The sequence below is a fragment of the Pelodiscus sinensis genome, chromosome 24 (assembly GCF_052426305.1).
Source record: "Pelodiscus sinensis isolate ZL-2025 chromosome 24, ASM5242630v1, whole genome shotgun sequence".
NCBI classification, from domain to species: Eukaryota; Metazoa; Chordata; order Testudines; family Trionychidae; genus Pelodiscus; species Pelodiscus sinensis.
Window position 1 is genome coordinate 7,498,780 of NC_143075.1, and position 23,688 is coordinate 7,522,467.

At 43.5% G+C, this 23,688-nt stretch overlaps 1 protein-coding gene across 7 annotated transcripts in view; it reads right to left on the reverse strand.

Moving 5' to 3' along the window:
- The window catches only part of PRKCZ (protein kinase C zeta), a 219,227-nt gene that overhangs the window by 189,785 nt on the left and 5,754 nt on the right, over positions 1 to 23,688 (reverse strand). For all 7 annotated transcript variants that reach the window (XR_012897330.2, XM_075906563.2, XM_075906559.2 and 4 more), the window contains exon 3: positions 16,787 to 16,908. Coding sequence is in view for 6 of the 7 variants with exons in the window: in XM_075906563.2 (XP_075762678.2) it covers positions 16,787 to 16,908 (122 nt within the window). In the remaining variant the exon portion in view is untranslated. The remainder of the gene's footprint in view (positions 1 to 16,786; positions 16,909 to 23,688) is intronic.

Consider the following 23,688-nt stretch of genomic DNA (forward strand, 5'->3'; position numbering starts at 1 on the left):
TAGGAGGGAGAAGAAAAAAAAAAAGCATGGATATCTGGGTGTTCCTCCTCCCCCACTTCTGTACCCTACTTCCACACAAAGAGAAGTGGATGGAGAGAGCTTGGCAATGCAAGTCTGTCACTCTCACAAACACAAATGGCCCTTCACTCTCATCTCCCAACCCAATACATACGTGAGGGGGTGGTGTTATTTCTTTTACTGCCTGTGAAGTGTGTTATTTTTGGTTTTCGCCTGTTCCTGCCCTGAACCTCCTCCTACATAAGACGCGAATCCCACTGCATCCAAACTCCTTCCCAGAGCTTGCACTCTGAAACCCCTCCTGGACCCTATCACCCACCCTGGGCTAATATCTGCAGTTACTACAGATATTAACGTCTTTAAGTTTCTAAGCATTTAGGATTAGAAGGATAACCTTTAAAAAGTGAATAAAATGAAGTTCACAGGCAGTTCTAAAGTCCCTGCCTCAATTAAAAATCTAGCAAGCAGAGGGGAAAAAAAAAGTCAGCAAGACCACAGTTACATGGCAGCTATTTAGAAACCAGTGGGCAGAGAAACTGTCAAGAATTATAGCAAACTTCTTGGTTCAAGACTAGAGTCTGTACCCCAACCCCCCTACCCCAGCCTGGTGAAAGTGAGCAAGGATGGGAGAGGAAGGGGGATGGAGTGAGCAAGGTGAAGCCTCAGATGTGGTGGAGCAGAGGCAGGGCCTCAAAGAAGGGGCAGGAAGGAAGTGGGAGAAGGGTATTTGGGTTTGAGGTAGATCTTACATTACACTTACATGGAAAAAGTTATCTTGTTTTTAAAAAGGTTGAAGACCACTGAACTAGTGTCTTATTCCCCACTTGGTAGCAGGCATTAGTTTTTTTTCCCCTTCCTAAACAAATTTTGAACTTATCCGTACTGAATTTCATTTAATTGATTTCAGGTGAATTCTCTAATTTGTTGAATTTGTTTAATTCTAATCCTGTCTTTCAAAACACTCACAATCCCTCCCAGATTGGTATCATCCTGAAATTTTGTAAGTATACACCCACTCCATTATCTAGGTCGCTAACAAAAATATTAATTAGTACCAGTCCCAAAATGACCCAGTTTGACAGTGAACCCTTTCAGTAGTTTTGCTAGTAGCAAAATTGTTCGCTAAGTCACTAAGCAATTCTCGGTTTATCTTGCCTTTCTTTAGAACAACATTTGAGTAATCAGTAAAGGCATTTAAATGACACATAACAAAAACGTAAATGCACACACCACAGCAAACAAAATTATAACAGCTAATATAATCTGTAAAGATTCAACTAGCCAAAACAGCAGGCTGGCTGAATCTAAGAGGAAAGGGTATTACAACTTGGAAGTAGACATTTGAAATGAGGTATGTAATCTGATTCAGATATAGATTCAACTCAAGTTTATAAGAGAAATATACTCATTAGTATCGCACCTGTTATAGTAGAAATCCATGCTTTTTTATGCAAAGTGAACTTTAAAAAAAAAAAAAACACACAAGATAGAAAAACTGATCACCATATCCTCTAAATTAGGAATGAAGAGAAGAGATTAGATAAATTCCAAACATTTTCACTATATCCCCTCAATTTTTTTAAACATACAACTGACTGCAGAACATCCTTTCTCCATAGCAGCATGATTTGAAAGTTCCACTCAGCTATTTGTCCACATTGACTTTTACTGGCAAATGGAAAAAATAGAAACACCAGTTACTACAGATATTAACGTCTTTAAGTTTCTAAGCATTTAGGATTAGAAGGATAACCTTTAAAAAGTGAATAAAATGAAGTTCACAGGCAGTTCTAAAGTCCCTGCCTCAATTAAAAATCTAGCAAGCAGAGGGGAAAAAAAAGTCAGCAAGACCACAATTACATGGCAGCTATTTAGAAACCAGTGGGCAGAGAAACTGTCAAGAATTATAGCAACATTACACTGCTGGTGCTGTGGAAGGCTGTGAGTTGCAGTGAAGGGAGATACTTAAGTTACTCAAAAGAAAGGAGAACAAAAATGGAAAGTGGGGGGTGGGGGGGGAAGCACAGGGGACCAGGAATTTGTATAATCACTCCTATTCACAGCAACCAGGTGATTGTAGGTCAGTTAAAGTTACAGAGCACTGTCCCACCTTGCATGGAGGGAGGAGAGGAAACAGACCACTCTAGGGATGTAAAATCCTGTTTCATCAGTTAACAAGTTAAAACTTATGTTTAACCAATTAACCACTTAAACAGGCACCCATTAACTGGGTAACCACTGACATCCCTAGACCACACTACACCAAGGGGTAAGCAGTGAGGTGGTAAAGTTTGCGGATGATACCAAACTGTTTAGGATAGTCAAGACAGAAGCAGACTGTGAGGGACTCCAAGAAGATCTCACCAAACTGAGTGATTGGGCAACAAAATGGCAAATGAAATTTAATGTGGATAAGTGTAAAGTAATGCACATTGGGAAAAATAACCCCAGCTATACATACAGTATGATGGGGGCTAATTTGACTACGACAAATCAGGAAAGAGATCTTGGAGTTATCATGGATAGTTCTCTGAAAACTTCCACACAGTGTGCAGCAGCGGTCAAAAATGCAACTAGGATGCTAGGAATTATTAAGAAAGGGATAGAAAATAGACTCAGAATATCTTCTTGCGGCTGTATAAAACTATGGTACGCCCACATCTTGAATACTGTGTACAGATGTGGTCTCCTCACCTCAAAAAAGATATTTTGGCCTTGGAAAGGGTTCAGAAAAGGGCAACTAAAATGATTAGGGGGTTTGGAACAGGTCCCATATGAAGAGAGGTTAAAGCGACTGGGACTTTTCAGTTTAGAAAGGAGAAGATTTAGGGGGGATATGCTAGAGGTATATAAAATCATGAGTGGTATGGAGAGGGCGAATAAAGAAAAAAGTTATTTATTAGTTCCCATAATAGAAGAACTAGAGGACGCCAAATGAAGTTAATGGGTAGCAGGTTTAAAACTAATAAAAGAAAGTTCTTCTTCACACAGCGTGTAGTCAAGCTGTGGAACTCCTTGCCAGAGAAGGCTGCGAAGGTTAGGACTATAACAGTTTAAAGAGAAGCTAGGTAATATCATGGAGGTTAGGTCCATAAAAGACTATTAGCCAGGAGTTAGAAATGGTGTCCCTGGCCTCTGTTTGTCAGAAGCTGGAAAAGGATGGTAGGAGACAAATCGTCTGATCATCGTCTTCGGTCCACCCCCTCTGGGGAACCTGGTGTTGGCCACTGTCGGCAGGCAGGCTACTGGGCTAGATGGACCTTTGGTCTGACCCAATACAGCCATTCTTGGGTTCTTATCATTCCTCTCCACAGCCTCTGCGATAAAAAAGAGAAAGAAAGCTCTTCTCACTCCTTCTCCTCACATGGCTGGAAGTGAGAGAAGAGCTTTACATTTGTTAGACAACTACTAGCCCATGACAGTTAAGAAAGATGAAGTCCCAAAGAAGATCTAAGGAAAGCACCCTCAACTTGCTATCTCCTGGGAATTCCCAGTCCCCATCTCTCTAGCTAGAAAGGGTGCATCCCTTTCATTTAATAGGTGCCTTACCTACTTTTTCAAGCAATGTACACTAGTACATCTTTCCTAACCACGACTTTTTCATGCACCAGCAGAGATCATTTTGGCTCTATCAATCAACTTTAAAACACCCCTTAAAAACATCACAAGTAGATGAAAGCATTCAGTTCACATAAAATGTGTACTCATATCATAGTTAACACCATACTGAGTCACACTGACTTTACACTTTAACAATACCATCTATTATAGTAAGGTGTTCCTCTAAAGAAAGTCAACACAAACCCATCCACTAGTGCTTGAATCAAGGTTGTAGCCAATGGCTTGATAAAATAGTCAGGTGGTTGCCAGATAAAATACATCAACAGAAAAATAAAAATATGTAACTGCTATAATTCCTCATGTGTTTTGTGCAATCATTCTGGGATGTATTAACAGTAAACATGACACGAGAAGTAATTCTTCCACTCTGCTCTGTGCTGATTAGGCCTCAGCTGGAGTGCTGTGTTCAGTTCTGGGCATCACATTCAGGTAAGATGTGAACAAATTGGAGAAGGGTCAGAGAAAAGCAACAAAAAGGATTGAAGGTCTAGAAAATATGACCTATGAGGGAAGATTGAAAGAATTAGCTGTAGTATGGAAAGAAAACTGAAAGGGGACAGAATAGCTATCAACTATCTAAAAGGGTGTTACAAGAGGGAGGGAGAAAATTTATTTTTAACCTTTGATGACAGGACAAGAAGCAATGGGCTTAAATTGCAGCAAGAGAGGCTAATGAAAAACTGTCAGGGTGGTTAAATACTGGAATCAATTACTTAAGGAGATTGTGGAATCTCCATCTTTGAAGATTTTTTAAGAACAGGTTATACAAAACACCTGTCAGGGACGGTCTAGATCAGGGGTCTCAAGCTCCCAGCCTGGGAGCCATCTGCAGCCCAAGTACTTCCCCAATCCAGCCCACAAAATATTTTGAAAAGATTTAACCCAGCCCATGCGGCTGCTAGCACAGAGGTGGAGGGGGTCGGTGGCCACATGGATCTCAGAAGCACCTCGAGCCCCAGTGCACACAGTCCCAGCCACAGAAGGCACAGCTCTGGCCAGGAAGCCACAATGAGAACCGCGCTCGCCAGGGAGGTGCAGTCAGTGGGGCAGGACTGGTACATTTCATTTTTGTTAGCCCCAGGTGGTGAACCCAGCACAAGGATGCAGATGTTAGCAAGGGGGTAGGGCCGGTAGGATCCCAGTGCAAGGGCCTGGAGGAGGCATCCCAGCACAAGTATATGGGGATATGAAGGTGAGGGCTCAGTTTCATGTCTTTTGTGGGATCTTGGTCTCTGTCTGGGCTCCTGGACACAAGGGGAGACACTATCATCTTGCAGGTACTGTATTGCCAACTCTAAGCATTCAAAACTCATTAATCAGACTCCCACCCCTCCAAAAAAGAGAATGGGGTCTTGAAATCAGATAAAAATACACTTGGCATCTAGTGTTTGAGGTCTTTGGCTGAACTCTGGGCACTTGACTAGCTTTTCTCCACAAACCATGAGGCCTAAAGTCTTTTATTTTTATATATATATATATATATATATATATATATATATATATATATATAAGGAAAAGGCCCCACAAGGCTGGGATTCTTCTCTCATACCATTCAACAAACAATCAATCTGCTAAGTCAGAACCACCACAGTTGATAGCGGTACAGGGAGCATCAGGTTATGAAGTTCTCAGATCTGACAATTCTCAGTGTGCTTGAGGTTCTCCAGAAAAGAAAAAAAAAAATCAGGAAGCTTGAGATCCAATCGAGAGTTGGCATCACTGATATCTAGCTGTATTATCACCTTGAAATCAAGTAGATTCAGCTTTGGAAAGTGTATCAGGACTAGTAAAGTTTTCCACCAGCATCTAAAGGTATGTCTACACTGCATTCCTCTTTGGAGAGAGGAATGCAAGTGCAGAGGAACAAAATTGCAAATGAAACGCGGATTTGAATTTTCTGTGCTTCATTTGCATAATTTCATCCGGGTGCTATTTCAAATCCGCGCTTCATTTGCAGTTTCATTCCTCTGCACTTGCATTCCTCTCTCCAAAGAGGAATGCAGTGTAGACATACCCTAAGTGACTTCTGCTTAAATTATATTGAAAAAAATGCTACTTTGCATGCATACCAAAGAATACAAAGAAGAATTTTCAACAGCCTTTCATCAACCTTCATTTTGCTATTAAAGTGGGCACTTCCTTTTAAAATATTTTTTTACCTGCTATTGAATAAAAAAGCTTTTACAGTTCTGAAGTGCCTGTCACTTTTTGCTCTGAATGTGCTTTATAAACAAACATGGCTGGAAACACCATTAGATCCATTTTATATGAAAGCAAAGACAAACAAGGTGCTTAAGGGACTTGCCCAAAGATTCTCAGAGAAAGGGTGACAGAGCTTGAACTCAAAATGGTTACTTACTCTGCAATCAGAGTGATTCTTCAAAGCGGTGTTGTCCACACAGGCTCCAATCTTGGTGCACATCTAGCCTATGTTAGAGACTGGATTCCTCTGTTGTGGTTATGCCTACAATCTTCATGACCTCCACTGACCAGGGACGCTAGAACCATTTGTATGAGGGGGTACCGAGAGCCACTGAACCAAACTGTAGGGCCTGTATATGATGGAAATCACTTCAAGCCAGAGAGTGCAGCACACTAACACCTATGTCACAGGCAAAGGGAGGAGGCCAATAAGAAAGCCAGGTGTTGGGATGCTTATAAACACGGATGGAAGGGACGGTCAGACCAAAGGTTCATCTAGCCCAGTATCCTGTCCTCTGATAGTAGCCAATGCTGCCCCAGAGGAAAACAAACAGAACAGGCAATCAAGTGATCCCAGCTTCTGACAAACAAGCTAGGGACACCATCCCTGCCCATCCTGACTAATAGCCATTGATGGACCTCTCCTCCATTAATTTAGCTATTTCTTTTTTGAATCCTGTTAAAATCCTGGTCTTCACATCATCCTCTGGCTAGGAGTTCCATGTGTCGTATGAAGAAATACAGCCTTTTATTTGTATTAACCTGCTACCTATTAATTGCATTTGGTGGGTCATAATTCTTGTGTTATGGGAACAAGCAAATAACTTTTCCTTATTCACTTTCTCCACAACAGTCATGATTTTTTAGAGCTCTCATACCCCCCCCCCCCCCCCATAGAGTCTTTTCTAAGATGAAAAGTCCCAGTCTTTTTAATCTCGCCTCATATGGCAGCCTTTCCAAACACTTAATAATTTTCATTGCCCTTCTCTCAATACTAAGAATACCAAGATATCTTTTCTGAGATGAATACAACATGCAGACATGGTTGCCTCGTACTATGGTTTTATAGAGAGGCAATAAGATATACTCTTGTCTTATTCTCTATCCCTTTAATTATTCCTAACATTATTAGCTGCTGCACATTGAGAAGATATTTTGAGAGATCGATTCATAAGCACTCCAAGATCTCTCTTGAATGGCAATAGAGAATATAGTCCTCACCATTTTGTATGCATAGTTGGGGTTATGATTTCTAATATGCATTACTTTGCATTTATCAGCATTTTGTTGTCCAGTCACGTAGCATTGAGATATCTTTTTGAAGTCCTTCACAGTCTGCTTTGGATTTCACTATATTGAATAGTTTAGTATCATTTGCAAATTTTGCCACCTCACTGTTTACCCCTTTCTCCAGATCATGTATAATATTTAACCGGATCGGTCCCAGTACAAATGCCTGTGGGACCCCACTAATTACTTCTTCCCATTCTGAAAACTGACCATTTATTCCTAGGGTTGGCAGATGGTTTAACCAAAAACACCAAACACCCCCGCCCCCTCAAAAAAAAAAAAATCAGGAAAAAAATTCTTTTGGGGGGCGGAGGGAGGAAGAGACCAAAGTTGATGAGAAAAAAAAAAAAGGACTCAAGAGTTAAGCAAAAAAACCACACACACACACACACACACACACACACACACACACACACAGAGCGCGAGCATGGCCCCTTTTAGAGTGCATGAAGAGTCTGAATAGGGATAGGAACAGGGGAGTGGTTGAGCACTAAGACCGAAGGAAGGCATTGCTTCATCTTGGTCTTTAGGCTTTTTGCCAGTGGCCATTTTGTTTTCTTGATCAAGCCAGAACGCAATCAGATAAGCAGGAGTTCCGGGGCCGGGGCGGGGGGGGGAGAGGGGGGGGGGGAGCGCACGGGGAGGCCGGTGACTAGGTCCAGTTGCCGAGTGTGTTGTAGGGTTGCCAGGTGTCTGGTATTTTTACCTCTTAGCAAGGAGGCTGGGAGGTGAAGAATCAGAAAGTACCCGACATTTTAGGTCTCTGGTATTTTCTGAATGTTTTACTGGACAGGAGGCAAAAATACCAGACTGTCCAGGTCAATACTGGACAACTGGCAACCCTATTCATTCCTACCTACTGCTGTAAAGCAAAGTTACTCAGCTTGGTGCAGTAACTGTCATTCTTCAAGATGTGTATCCCCTTGGGTGCTCCACTGTAGGTGCTGGGCTTGCCCCGGCACGGCAGTACAGAGATTTTTCGCAGCAGTAGTCTGGCCGGACCGCACATGCGGGGAGAGCGTCTCGCGGCGCTCGCTCCCTTTCGCGCTGCTCAGTCCAGTCTGAGCCAGTTCCTCGTACCCGCCTCAGTATCTGGAAAATAAAACTGACACAGACTCCGAAGCGGGGAGGTGAGTGGGTAGTGGAGTACCCACGGGGACACACATCTTGAAGAACGACAGTTACTGCACCAAGGTGAGTAACTTAGCTTTCTTCTTCGAGTGATGTCCCCGTGGGTGCTCCATTGTAGGTGTCTGCACAGCAGTATGCTCCTTCCGCTCCCCTCCCCCCATATCATTAAGGTAGGTGGGTTTCGGAGCCTCTATTGACTGGCAGAAGAATGAACTGCATCTGTTAGATTTATCCGGCAGCTATCTATGCTGTACAGTGTAATGTTCTACAAAGGTGCGATAGGACACCCACGTGGCTGATCTACAGATATCTGCAAGGGCAACACCTCTCAGAAAGGCAGTGGAGGTTGAAATGGCTCTAGTGGAGTGCGCTCTGGGAGCGGTATTCCCCGAATCGAGTAGCAATGGGTCATGCATGACACAGTTAAGTTAGCTACTCTGAGAAGAAATGGCTTCGCCCTTGGAGCGTTCTGCCAGAAACAGAAGCAGCCTGTCAGTTAGTGTGGGCTATATAAGGCAAAAATTCTACGTACATTTAGAGTATGGAGCACCGCCTCCTTAGCAGAAGCATGAGGCTTAGGGCAGCATGCAGGTAATAGGATGGGCTCGTTAACATGGAAATCTGAACAGAACTTAGGTATAAAGGCGGGATGATGCCTAAAAACACAATCCCTCTGGAAAATGGTGTATGGGGGTACCACCATCAACACTGATAGCTCACTGACTCTGCGCACAGAAGCGATTGAGAGTAGAAACAGCAGCTTCAGGGTCAGAAGCTGAAGAGGTAGTGTAGCTAGCGGTTCGAATGGTGGGGCCGTAAGTATCCGCAGTACCAAGTCCAAGTCCCACAGCGGAGGGGGTGTGCACAAGGGCAGATTCAAATGTGTTAGACCCTTGATGAACCTCTTTGTAAGGGGATGCGCAAATATCAAAAACCCTTCTATAGGTTGTCGGAAAGCCGCTATTGCCGCAAGATGTACTTTCAGTGATACTAGAGCTAGTCCTGTGTGTTGCAGGTCCACTATATAGTCCAGAATGGAAGGGATAGGAGTAATGAGTGGGTTCATGCAATGGTCTGAGCACCAGGCGGTAAACCTCGTCCATTTCTCATATTATGTCACCTACTGTGCATGAGCAAGTTTTTAACACTCAGAGCATAAGGCTTCGGTAGCACTCAGCCAGCTAGGTACCACGCTGTGAGACGCAGCGTGTAAAGCTGTGGGTGGAGAAGGCGGACGTGGTTCTGGGAGAGATGTCTCGGGAATAGTGGTAGCTGGTAAGATGGGCAGCGGGACAGCTGCAGTAGTAGAGGGAACCAGTGCTGCCTCGCCCATGCTGGAGCTACCAGAATCACTGTGGCACGGTCTGTCTTGATCTTCTGCAGCACTCTTGGAATGAGTGGGGGAGAGGCGTACATTAAGGGGCTGTTCCAGCCGATGAGGAATGCGTCCCCCAGAGAATGGCGAGTGAGACCTGCCCTGGAACAGCAGTGGTGACATTTCTTTTTGTTGTAGGTCGAGAATAGTCAATGAGTGGTATGCCCCCCATCAGTAAAAGGGAGTGGAAGACTCCTTGGTGACGCTCCCACTCGTGATCTGGCGTGAAGTTCCTGCTGAGGGAATCTGCTGCTACATTGTTGATGCCAGGTAAGTATGATGCCACAAGAGTAATGCCATTGGTAATGCACCAGTTCCAGAGCTGGACCGCCTCTGCGCATAGGGATAATGATCATGCTCTGCCCTGGCGACTGATGTAGTACACGGTGGCTATATTGTCTGTCAGGATCTTTACCGTGGAATTGCGTATGTGGTCGCGGAAATGCTTGAAAGCGTTGGTGACGGTCCTGAGCTCCAGAAGATTTATATGGAGCAAATGTCTCTTGGGGTGTCCAGCTGCCCTGTACAGAGACACCGGTCACATGTGTACCCCATCCCAGAAGGGAGGTGTCTGTCATAATCTGGTAGCATGTTAACGGTTGGTGGAAGGGCACTCCTGACAGCAAATGCTTTTCTATTGTCCACCAACACATGGAGGTGAAGACTTTGGGAGATATTGTCACAACCCTGTGTATGTCGGGGATCGTATGATTGTGCACAGTAGCGAGCTGATGTTGGAGGGTGCAAAAGTGCAGCCTGGCATGTGAGAGCACAAAAGTAGTTGCGGCCATACGGCCCATGAGTTTGAGCCCCAAGAGTACTTGAATTCTGTGGTTGACTCAGCAAGTATCTATTAGCAGCTGTATTGAGTGAAACTTGTCTACAGGTAGGAATGCTCTTGCTGCCTTGGAGTCAAGCCTCGCCCCAATGAACTCTAGGTCTTGGGTGGGAAGCAACATTGACATGTCCTTATTCATTAGTAGGCTGAGAGATTGGAAAGTTTGTCTGGTGATGGAAAAGCATGCTGTCTACCATTATGAGACGGTCGTCTAGGTTGGTGAATATAATCATGCAGTTACGTCGGAGGTGACTGGCCAACACTGAAAGGACCTTTGTGAACACTTTGGGAGCAGAGGAAAGTCCGAATGGTAGAATCCGGTATTGGTAGTGATCTTTGCCGACAATGAATCTGAGAAACTGCCTGTGTGCAGGGTGTATCGTAACATGAAAATATGCGTCCTGTAGGTCGAGAGCAACAAACCAGTTATGCTGATCCAAGGCTGGGATATTAGATGCAAGGGTTATCATCCTGAAATGCTGTTTTCGAAAATATTTTAGTTGCCTGAGGTCCAAAATTGGTCTCCAACCCCGTTTTCTTCTGAACCAGGAAATAGTGGGAGTAGAACCCTTTCCCTCGGAATTTGTGCAGCACTTTCTACTGCACTGATCTGCAACAGATGATTGATTTCAGTAATGAGCAGATCTTCGTGAGAGGGATCCCTGAAAAGGGATGGGTTTGGGGGGGGGGGGGGGAATTGTAGGTGGGATGGACAGGAAGGATATGGCATAAACCCGCTTCTGACTATCTCTAAACATCCATTTGTCGCTGGTGATGTGTCCAGTGCTCAAAAAGTGGGCGTAGGCGATGGTGAAACAATGGGATGGTAACCTGCGAGACTGTTTGAGTGCTCTTGGCCAGGCAGTTAAACCTGCTGCCTAGTAGTATTAGGCTGGTTCTGCAGACGGTTATTCTGATTCTGGCGTCTTGGAGGCCGTTGGTGGGAATTATCTAAGGGCCAGTGCTGCTGTTGCCATGGCTGCCTAAGATGGTAATAATCATAGTGCCTCTGGAATGAGGTGTATCACTGTCTCCTATATCGTGGAGTGTACATACCAAGTGTTCACAGTGTCGACCTATCATCTTTGCTGGAATGTAGCAGCGTATCCGTCTTTCTGCAAAAAAGTTTTCGAAAGGTAAGTCCTCTACCTTCGCTTGCAGGTCCTAGGGAACTGCTGCTGCTGCCTGGAGGAATGAGGCCCTTCTCATGACAACTGCAGTGGCTGTGGCTCTGGCTGCAGTATCAACTACATCAACTGCTATCTGCAAGCTGGTCCTAGTGGCAGCATAACCCTCCTGAACAACAGCCTTCAAAATGGGTTTTTTAGATTCTGGTAGAGACTCCATGTGGATTGTCAGTTTCGAGTAATTGTCAAAATTATGGTTGGATAAATGTGCCAAGTGGTTGGCTATTTGGAGAAGTGTCAATGATGTGTATACCTTCCTTCCAAATAAATCCACCCTCTTTGAGTCTCTCTCTCATGTTTGGCTTCTATATTGTGGCGCCTGTGCTCTTTGTTGCGCCACATCAACCACCAAGGAGTTGCGGAGCGGGTGTGTGAATAGGAATTTGACCCCGGGGAGGGCAGGGGGGAGAGAAAAGAGGGACAAAGTATTTCTTGTCCACCTTCTTATTTGTAGGTAATACTGATGCTGGGGTCTGCCACAACTTATTGGCGACTTCTAATATGGCCTCATCCAGGGGGACAGCCAACTTAGGAGCATGAGACGTCTTGAGATTTTTGAAGTGATGGTGGTTTCTCTCCTTGATCTCAGTCAGTTGAATCTCCTGAGAGACTGCTATTCTTTTAAAAATCTCCTGAATTTGCCTGAGATTGTCAGGGGGAGAAGTGTCCCCTAGTATAACAGCCTCATCCGGTGAGGAGAAGGATGGGTCAGTAGGCGATGTCTCAGGTTCATGCATCTCCTCCAATAGGGGCTGCCCTTCCTCAATGTGAGGATGGGGAGGGAATGGGGACCTTGTGTCGTACCCTGAAAGGGTCACAGGTGAGTGTCTCACAGAAGAGTCGTGTGTCCTGGATCTAGAAAGTGATCTGGACAAGCGGTAATAAGAATGGTGGTATGGCAAATAAGTCCTGTAGTACGTGCAGCTATCAATGGGTCCCGATAATAGGAGGAATGAGGTTGAGAGTGCTCGTAGTGATGAGATCTGCCATAGGACTGCCTGCATGAGCAATTAGACAAACGCAGTGACATGGAGGGAGAGTAAAACCTCCGTGGTAAGGGAAAAGGGGAGGTGGAAAAATGATAATGATGCTCCCTTGGTGCGGTTAAGAACGGAGATGGGAGGCGCTTGCGGGAAGAGAATCTCCTGGGGGGTGACTACCTAGGTGACGGCGAGGAGGGTTCCAGAGAAAACGGAGAAGGGGAGCATGGAGAAGGACTCCGCTCTCATGGGGTCTTGGTTGTAGCCTTCCTTTTTGGTGCCAAGGTCGTTGCCGGTTCGTCCACCATGGGAGGCGGGGTCGTACGCACTGGTGCCACTTGTGGTGCTGATAACATCAGTGCCATGTGGGCAAGCTGGTCTTCTGGGAAGTTTGGCACCAGAGTCAGTGCTGCATGAGGCTCAGGGGGAGTCGGTGTGGGCGTGACTCAAGTGGAGCTTGTTGGTGCCGACGTTCCGCAAGCGGAGCTGATGGTGCCGTAGGCATCGGTGCCGATGAATGGCGTGCTGTCGGCACCGAAGAGGCAGATTTCAGTGATTTAGACAGTGCTGTGCGCACCGTAGACAGGCCTCAAGTTTACTGCCAACACTCAATCTGCCGTGCGAAGTAGCAGGCAGAGAGCGGGTTGGAGACGGCTTGCTCTTTCTTGGCAGGACAGCAGTTGGAGAGGAAGCCCTTCATTTTTGTGGCTCTCTTGAAGGCCGCGGGGGGGGGGGGGGCACGGAGGCGGGGGGGAGGAGAAGGGGGAAGATCCTTGAGGCTGAAGAGCCTTGTCGAACAGGATCATCCTGAGCTTCATCTCCCTGTCGCATTGAGCTCTAGCTATAAGCTTAGAGCAGTGAGGGCATTTTTGTGGAACATGGCCCTCCCCTAAGCAACAAATGCAGAAAGAGTGGCCATCCAAGGCGGGCCTGGCCTTGCAGCAGGCCTCACACTTCTTGAGCCCTGATGAACCAAGCATTGTTCTAAGTCCAACTAACTTTCTTTAGCGTAACAAATTTTTTTTTTTTTTTTTTTTTTTTTTTAAAAACAGGGAAAGAGCAACAGTACACTGGGAAGATAACAAATTTAGCAAGTAAGGGTAGTTAAAACTTATGCTAACAGAACTGTAAATCAACTTTAAAATGTTCTTTTTTTGGGCAAACAAGAACAGAAAGGTAAGTATGAAGTGGGTTTGAACAATAAAGAACTTGAATTCCTCATAAACGAGAAGGGATCCGAGGAGAGAAGCTTCCTCTGTCTGCAGCCTGAGGCGGTTAAGTTTCCCTTTCTGAAATGAAATGCCACAGTATTGGGCTGCTGTGGTGCTTTTCCCACCACACAGATGTTAAATTTAATTATGGTATCTGTATGGACAACACATTTCAAAGAACCACAGGTAAGTAACCATTCTCTCTGCAAGTGACTGTTCACATTAGGAATGTAGAAGTATAACCCTTTAAACATGACATGCTGTTATGGTTACATGCCAGCTCCCCAGGAATCAGGCTGGCAGCCCTTGCTGGTTCCACTCCCGGGAAGTCAGCTTCACTGTGGGTTTTGCAATATAAACGTTATACTGCAAAGCCTGAGACACATGTAACTGCTAGGATTATTAGTGGCTACACAGTTACCTTTTTACATCCCTAGTTCACATCAGCTATACTCTTAAGGTCTACACTCCAACTAGACACCAGCAGGTGGCCCACATCAGCTGACTTGGGTTCAAGCTAAAAAGGGTGTTTTAACTGTGGAATACACATGCAGACACTGGCTGCAGTTGCACTTTACAAGCCTATGTCCTTCTGCCAGCTGTCCCAGATCTTGCTTTAAGTTATTCTAGAACTAATTTTACCATAACAACGTGGCTTCTTCAGTGTCAACAAGATGAATAAACCAAGTTAGAAAAATCCATTCATGTTGACTTAAGGAGTGCAGCCGAGAGAGGAAAAAAAATTGGAGGAAACAAGAATTAACTGTTTTTTCCTAACTGACATTACAAAATGAGCTAGGTCATCCTCTATTTTGGTGAATTCAGACTACAAAGAATCAGTTAAACAATTAGGGATATACAATTTTGATTAATTGGCTAATCAAATAGTCAATGCAATTGTTGATGCATCTTTCTTCTTTCCCAGATAAAGGAAGTACAAAACAGGAGATCCAAAGTGTCGCACTGCATTTGGACAAAACATTTTTAACATACATTACAAAGAATTAGTTACTTTAACATAGTACAAGAACTGAGAATGCTAGTTTATTCACAACCTATGTCAAGACACGATGTTCTCTGGAGTCTTTCAGAAGTTTTTCCCCAAAGGTCAGTTGTTCTTCTTACCGTAAGCCAAAGGCCTGATTTGATTCCATTTTGCAATTGATTTCATTCGGACTCTGTACATGTTCAGGAACCTGCTTGCATCGTTCTCAAAGGATTGAAACCTAAATAGCCTGGCTGGGAAGTTTCAGCCCTTGGAGAATGCATTTTAGTCGCTTTTTAAGCACAATACCAAACTAGTCTTTTCTGCTGCAAGGCTTTAGTCAGGGAAATGAATATAAGTCTGCTAGAGCAAAGCCACACATCTGATCCCCTGCCATAACTTCAGCAGTAGTACTCAGGATGACTGAACAGCAAGCTGCTACTATCAACAGGTTTACAGTACATCCCAGCCCTCTGCAAGATACAAGGGAGACCTAAAATACTATAGGCCTGGGAAAAATATGGCCCATGGGCTGGATCTGGCCCACCAAGCCACTGGATCTGGCCCGCGGAGGCAGTGGGGAGCCCCAGGCAGGTTCCCCTGCTTGCCCTGCAGCCCCGTGCACAGTTCAGAAATGCAGCTGCCAGGCTTCCTTTCTGTTTCAAGATTGGAGGGGAGGAGAAAGCCTCAGGAGCTGCCCCGCCCCCAGCACAATCCCACTGGCCTATTTTTGGTCAGAAGCCAGCCAATGGGAGCTGCTTGTTTATATTACAAGCAGCCAGAAAGAACCATGATTCCTCTCTTCAGCTCAGTTATTCACTGAAGTACATGACCAGGCAAGCTGGCTGGGAAATGTTTTAAGCTCTGGAAGCAGGCAGGCTAGTTTGGTTGCTGGCCACAGCCTGTCTCTGGCACCCCAGTACCTCTGTGCCCCAATCCTCTGCCCCCTGCCACTCAGCATATCCAAACCCTTGGTCCCCAGATCACAATCCCCTTCTACCCTAGGTCACATTGCAAACCCCTGCACTCCAGTCCCCTGCCCTACATCACAGCCACCTCCTTCACCCAAACTCCCTCCTGCACCCTAATCCCTTATCCAGCTTACCCTCTGCACCCAACCTCAATTAATATCATGGAAGAGTGCAGCCCTTAACCACTTCGCAAAAGTCTTGAGTGGGCCCGTCAAAAAAATATTGCCCACCCCTGTACTAGATGATCCTTTCCAAATGATGTGGGCACAGGCCACTACTTTTAACCCATGGTCCTTAGAAGGAAACACTCCCATCAGGATGGTTCAAAGTCACAAACAAAAAAATGGGGAGGAGAGAAGCGAAACACATTCTGGCTAATATTTTTAGAATAAAAATGAAAAAACCCACAAAAACAGAACCTTATACATTTGGTATATAATTCTACTGATAAGGAACTCTTCCACTTCACATAAATAGGTAATAATACATGCACTCTACAATCATCATCTAATTAAGCCATGGCTATTAGTAACATCATGATTTCCTTGTGGAAAATGGAGGCTCCTACTCTCCGTCTTTAGGAAATCTTACTCCTGACTGTTAGAGTCCGTAAAATCCCTTGACAGGAGAGAAGTTACTGTTCAAAAGGACCAGAACAGATCCATAACTCTAGTACCCTTATGTTTGCATTTTCCATACTTACCATAACAAAAGGAGATAAACGAAAAAGAAAAATAGAGCATCCATTTCCCTGATTACTCCAGTTTAATATCACGTCAGTTACACTTTGAAAAATTCATTACTTAAGAGGACTGAAGTGAATTCACGTATAGAACAACTTGGATTACGTGAGTCTCATTTGCTCAATTGTCAGAAACCTAAAGTATGCAAATTTCTTCAACCCCCACCCACTTATTTTGAGTCATACAGGATATTATAAAAGTAAGGTTTATAAAAGAATCTCATATCTGTAATACCTTCATCATCAATCCACTTGAGGGTAATTGGCTGTTCCTTTTGTAAACTGCACATCTCCCTCACTTCATCACAAAGTTCACCATAGCTCATTGATGCATCCAGATTTGTTATTAAGATGTCCCTGCAAGAGATACATTTGCAGATTTAAAACCACAAAATATACATTCCCTCATTCGGAAATGTGGCACCTGCCCGTGAACTACTTGTTCCAATACCCGCATCTGTGGAATTTATCCTGCCAAGTAGCATTGACTCAAGCAGCACTCACTCAAGTAATGCCATTGAAGTCAACTGTTTGCTTGACATCAATGGGACTGCTTGAACAAGCCAAAATCTTCTGGTGTCCCATTGGGAGGAGGAGAGGAGAGACTGCCTTTGCATCTCAACATGAATGATCCTGGCTTTTCAATAATGGTTTTACTCATCAGTTCATTTGACATAACTGTCAGTATTTAAATGGGCATTTTAAGAACACAAAGCTTTTGCAACTGCTCTACTAGCCAAAGGGTTTATGAAATCAAAGACTAAAACTCAGTTTACATGGGGCTTTGCAGAAGCTCAGAAGTCCCCAAATTAAAGAGATTATTTTGATAAATTTTCTAAAAATAGTGTTTAATTTCATATTTTCTGTATTGTATTTCTTTAAGAGAAAAATAGCATGAAAAATTTCAGACTTTTTAAAAATTAAATACAAAAAGATGTTTGACCGCCTGTAAGTTTACTTAAGACTAAAGAAACAAATGGAGAAAAGGAGTGCGAACAGAATACATTAACAAACCACTGTATAACAGTTGACCAACAGGATGGTAAAAAGGGCTATAACAAATCATATTTACATGGGTTTAATCAGTAAAGTGGCCATGTTATTTTTGGTGCTATGTACGTGCAATAAAATTTTAATTTCAAAGTTGCAGCATTGAATACCACATTTGCAACACACTTCAGCTAAGAACTATAATTTTTTGAACAGCAGAATAGTCGATCACTACAAAATTCTCAGGTCTGAAAACATGAAACTATTGAAGATAACAAAGACAGGTAAGAATAGGCTGATAAGTTTTAGCTTGTAGCAAACAGCGTGCTTTTTGTTTTTGCATATCTTTTTCCTTGAAGCTGAATATTTAATTCCTTCATAAGAGGCTGTTTACAGAATGATGAAACCTACATAGTGCAAACCACTTAGTATCCTAGAGATTTTATTTATGAAACTATATCTCGTCCATTAAGCTATTGCACGTACAAACTAAAAAACATTTACAGACTAAATCAGGTAAGCAACTGAACATGTTGTAGAAAGTAGATTTTTCATGTTTTATGTTAAGTATCAAGAAAAAGTTACATAAAATAAATGTTTGAAGGATGTTGAGAAATTTAAAAGCCCCTCTAGTGGAAAATGGCACAACTGCGCTTCTCAGTTAAGAATTTACTTACTTATAGACTTTAAGGTCAGAAGGGACCATTATGATCATCTAGTCTGACCCCCTACACAGTGCAAGCCACAGAATCTCACCCACCCCCTCCTAGAATAATCCTCTCACCTATATCTCAGATATTGAAGCCTTCAAATGCTTTGAAGGCCCCAAGATGCAGAGAATTCTCCAGCTGTGATCCGTACCCCATGCTACAGAGGAAGGCGAAAAACCTCCATACCCAGGAGGAAAATTCTTTCCCGACCCCAAATATGGCGATCAGTTAAACCCTGAGCATAGTTCATGCCATACATAAAAGGATAACAAGTAAGAATAAGCTAACCATGATTTAGTAAATTAGTTTTGCTACTTTCACCCTGTATAACAAATTTTAGAAAACAGAAGGTGTTTTACCTACTTGCTACATTTGTGTATGTCAGCTGGAAATTGAAACTTTACAGTGTTCCAGATTGATTTTCATGGACCCTTTAGTTCAAGTGTCAAAAAAGTGAGGACTATGTCAAGAAAAATGTGTGTGTGTATATTAGGTCATATGGCTGCAAGTTGTTCTTCTTGAAGGTAAACGGAATATTTTGTCCAAAAACAATTTTTTTTTTAAAAAAAATGACTGGAAATAAAAGCTGTGATCACAATATTTTAAAAATAGTTTTGGTTTCAAATTTACTTTAAAAATGTGCTATATAATCTTTCAACATATAATTTTTTAAATGACAGTTGATACCTTAAAATAGTCCTTATGCAAATGAAGAAACAATCCGGTTTTAAAATAACCTGAAAAACTATATTTAATGTGACAGGCTACCATGATTTACTGAGCGAGGCTAGGGTTTTCTTGCATGCAACATTAGAATTAGTCAACTGGACTTCAGAAGTACTACTTAGACTGTCAATTAAAACAATTAAATTGCACTAGAACTGAAAACCAAGCAGAATTGAGGCTTCATGGAGGTAGACACAAGGACAGCGAGGCAAGGTGAATTTGTTGAGTCATGATCATATTGTCAAACTATACATCTAAGCCCATAGTCGTTCATTCAGAAATACAGTTCTCACTGAAAACTGGCCCTCTGCAGGCTGTGGAAGGTTATTACTGAAATTAGCAAAAATGAAGAGTGTCTCGGTCTCGGTCTCGGTCTCGGTCTCGGTCTCGGTCTCGGTCTCGGTCTCGGTCTCGGTCTCGGTCTCGGTCTCGGTCTCGGTCTCACCACTCACCTTTGGGTATTCCATCACCATGCTTTCGATCAGAAGAGTCCCTGAACCGGGTCCATAACTTGAGAACCAGATAGGCAGAGAACACCAAGGCCCATGTCCCAACCTTGGCAGGAGGGCCAGGCAGGCAGAGCAAGCCCTCACATTCCAACCCCTTCTTCCTAGCTGACATGCTGGAGCTAGACCAATTCCCACATCCCAACTCCACCCATTGGCAAGAGTACTGGACAGGCAGAGCAGGGAAAGTCCTGGGGCATGGACAGGGGTGGGCCTTGATAAGTGGTTGGGCCACAGCCCACTCAGGCCCACTCATGGCTATGCCTATGGTATGGAACATCCAGTTTAGGATCCAGCCCAGAACGCAAATTACTACAATACAGATACGTATATTGACTTCAGTAGGAATTCCAGGTAAGCATTAGATGCACATCTTATGGCAGAATCTGGGCTTATATTATTAAAACTAAGCGGGAGGTCATCTGCCATCCTTTGTGCATCTTTGAGAAGAGCAGATGAGAAAACTTACTTATCTATTTCTAAAACAACTGTGTACAGCAGGGGTGGGCAAAATGTACTCTGCGAGCCAGATGTGGCCTGCCAAGCGGGTTGATCCAAACCATTGAGGCCCTGCCGCTCCTCCCACCCCAAGACCAATGCTGTGCATTAGCTCATTAACTGTTACATAAACTATTAAAGAACTGCGTCAAAAATGCAAGAGACAATAATTCTGGGACCTCTGCTTAGTGATATGTTTAATATAGTTTTCCGAAGGGGGAAAAAAAACCCACACATACATACATAATGGCTAGAATGCTTCAGAGGCTCTGAATGAATTAGGAGGAATAAAACCATTTTTACACAAATACAAATTGCATGACTCATGGAAATTACAGAATACTTGGAGGAAACAAAAAGAATATTTTGTTTTTATAATATTCAAATACCTTTCAGTAAATTCTAGTAACAAAGAAAATGCTATCAAATTCAGAATATTCAAAGGTCTGTTTCATTCCTGACCAGCAAGCCTGACAAATTCATAGTCCATTTTCATCAATTTCACAGTCATGGCATTTTTTAAGTTGTAAATTTCATTATTTCAGCTATTTAAAACTGAAATGTCATGGTGCTGTAACTGGAGGGATCCTGACCAAAAAGGAGGAGGGAGGAGAGTACACAAGGTTATTGTGTGGGGAGGCTGGGAGCCAGTATAGTTACCTTTACTTCTGCACTTCTACTGGCAGCAACATTGCCTTCAGAACTGGGTAGCTGGAGCAGCATATGCTGGCAAAAAAAGGTCAACTCTGAAGGCAAAAATCACCTCAAGCAACAGCACAGAAGTAAAGGTGGCAATAGTGAAATCCTCCGAAACTAGCCTTGTGATCCCTCTGCAATTCCCTTCAGGTCAGGACCCCCAATTTGAGACAGACCGGTCTCCTCTGAAAATCTATGTGATTTTCTCTATAATATATACAGAGAAAATGGTGCATTTTTTTAATGGCTTTGAATTTGGTAGAGTCTTCTCTGTGCATATACCCACACACCCTTAGAGCCTGCTTACTGGACAGGAAGGCGTCTCAAGTTCGTCATGCTAATTCCCCCTTTCATTCACTATTCTTTTCCCTCAGACCCAAGCAGCTCTAATACAGTTCTTTATTCCCATATCCCCTTGCAAGTATTCAAGCATTTGGAGAATTACACATTTTATATACTGCTAACACTTTTGGGGTTTAAATGTTGTGCACATATACACATTGGATATCACATTTGTGGACTACACCAGCGGTTCCCAACCACCAGTCTGCTGACCTGTGACAGTAGGGTTGCAGCAGCCCAGGAGGCTGGGGCACACTGTTCCCACCATGGCTGTTTGAAGAGGCATGTCCTGCCTCACATCTCAGCCAAACAGTGCTGGGCAGGGTCTCTTTCCAGATAAGGGTGAGTGCTTTGCTATGTGGTGGGAGAGCCACACAAAGCCAAGCACAGCAGCCTCAGAGCAGCAGCAATCAGGTAGCAGCGCTCAGCTGCTGGCTGAGAGGCAGCACAAGGCTAAGTGATGGGAGAGGGGCAGGCACTAGGGGCTCTGGCAGTGGGAAAGTTCTAAGGGGTGGGGAATTTTTAATAGGCAGGGTGGCTGACACTGGGGTACACTGGGGCATCTGGGGCAGGGAGCTGGCACTAGGAGGACTCTGAAGGAAGGACCAGTAGTGGAGGACTATGGGGACAGGGCTGTCACAGGGGGGCTCTAGGAATGAGGCTAATACTGAGGATGGGGGCTGGCACTGTGGAGGGCTCTGAGGGGGTTGGGTGCAGTGGGGCTCTGGGGTCAGTATCTGGTACTGGGGGTCCGTGAAGGGGTGGGAGCTCCAGGGGTTAGAGCTGGCACTGGGAGGCTCTGGGTGGACCAGTAACATTTTATCTGCATTATGCAAATAATAAATATGCAAATAAAAAATGTTACCGATCTACCAAAAGTTTGGGGATGTGTTTGCCAGTCCGATATAAAAAAGGTTGGGAACCACTGGTCTACACAATTTCAGATCACCTTGCACATTTAAAACAAATAGTAGCACTCTAATGCTACCATAATTCAACTGAGAACATCCTTTCATCATAAATCTAGATTGACAGTCTTATAAATTTAAAGATAAAGATCTCTACTGAACTGAAACTACACACATTTAGCTGCACTCTCATGGTGCATTTCATCCAAAGCAGTTTACAAGTACTCATTAAATCTCTCAAAGAGCTCTGTCAGGTAGAAAAACCTTGCTAATTAGTACTAATCACTGCTGATTATCAAAATTTCAGAAATTACTGAGTAAGTGTAACAGCAATAATACCACAAAATATGCTGTACTCATTTATTTTCACATGTATTCACTTACATATCTATTACAATAAAAACAAATATATTAAATGTATATAGCTATTTTATGTTTAATAGAATATTCTGATATTTAACTTAAGACTACATTTTAATATAAAGCGGTGAGGAGTCCTGTGGCACCTTATAGACTAACTGAAGTGTTGAAGCATAAGATTTCGTGGGCAAAGACCCACTTCATCAGACCCACAAAAGCTTATGCTCCAACACTTCAGTTAGTCTATAAGGTGCCACAGGACTCCTCACCACTTTTGCAGATTCAGACTAACACAGCTACCCCTCTGATACTTAATATAAAGCCTCACTCTCCCATTAAATATTTGAGAATATTTTTATGTGCAAATTATCAGATTTGTAATGAAGTGTAATTAGAGAGGTTCTGCTAGATTTCCATTTTACAAATGGCTACATCAAGAAGGTTAAGTGACCGGTTCAGGGTTAAAATGAGAGTTAGTGGTAAGACTAGTTTTACAATTCATGAGCTGTCTTCTGGTCTACGTGCTCTAACCACAACGTGACATTTCACTGCAGGAGCAAAAGCTTTCCCTATATATCCATGGACCACATCATTTTGTTTAAGGCATCATTTGCCAATCCTACTCACACATCAGAGCTGAGTATGAGGGTAGGGCTACATTATAGCTTGATACATTATATTGCTCTGGAGTGTCAATTTGCCAGACACTGAGCAACACAACGTATTCCAATTTAAGTGCTGTCTACATCAGCGCTATCTCCTACCTACCCAGCTACCACTGCTTGCAGGGGTGGGAATAGTTAAGCTGACTGGAGACCAGTATAACCTGTACACTTGAGGGGCCACTTAGAGTCATGTGCCACCCAGCTGATTGACAGAGTGCCCACAGCTGTATTTGTTTCTTCTGGTGGTGCATATTTGCACATGCCTCAGTGAGCATAAAAAAGTGTATTCCATACATGGATGGAAAAAATCTGCACATGGATGGAAAAGATTATCAGGAACTTTACCAGAGACTTCTCTCCCGTCAGCTTACACCATGCCTCTACATGTGGGAAGATCAACGATGCAGGGGTCAATCATCCAGCGTCAATTTAACTGTTTAGTAAAGACCTGCTAAATCAAACTATGAGGGTGACCCCGTAAGCACCAGAATTCCTACTTGTTGTGAGGAGTAAGGGAAGTCAACGTGACCATTTCTCCCACTGACTGCCTGCTGCGATGACAGCACCAAAGCTCAGCTTAAGGTACATTACTCCAGCTACTGTTTTTACTGGGCCTGGCATTACAACAGCAACAGTAGAGGGTTTATATCAGTGTAGTCAAGCCACAGCCCTAGTTTAGATTAGGAATGTCAACATTTAGATGACAATACAATTCACCAATAAGGCTGGTCTTATT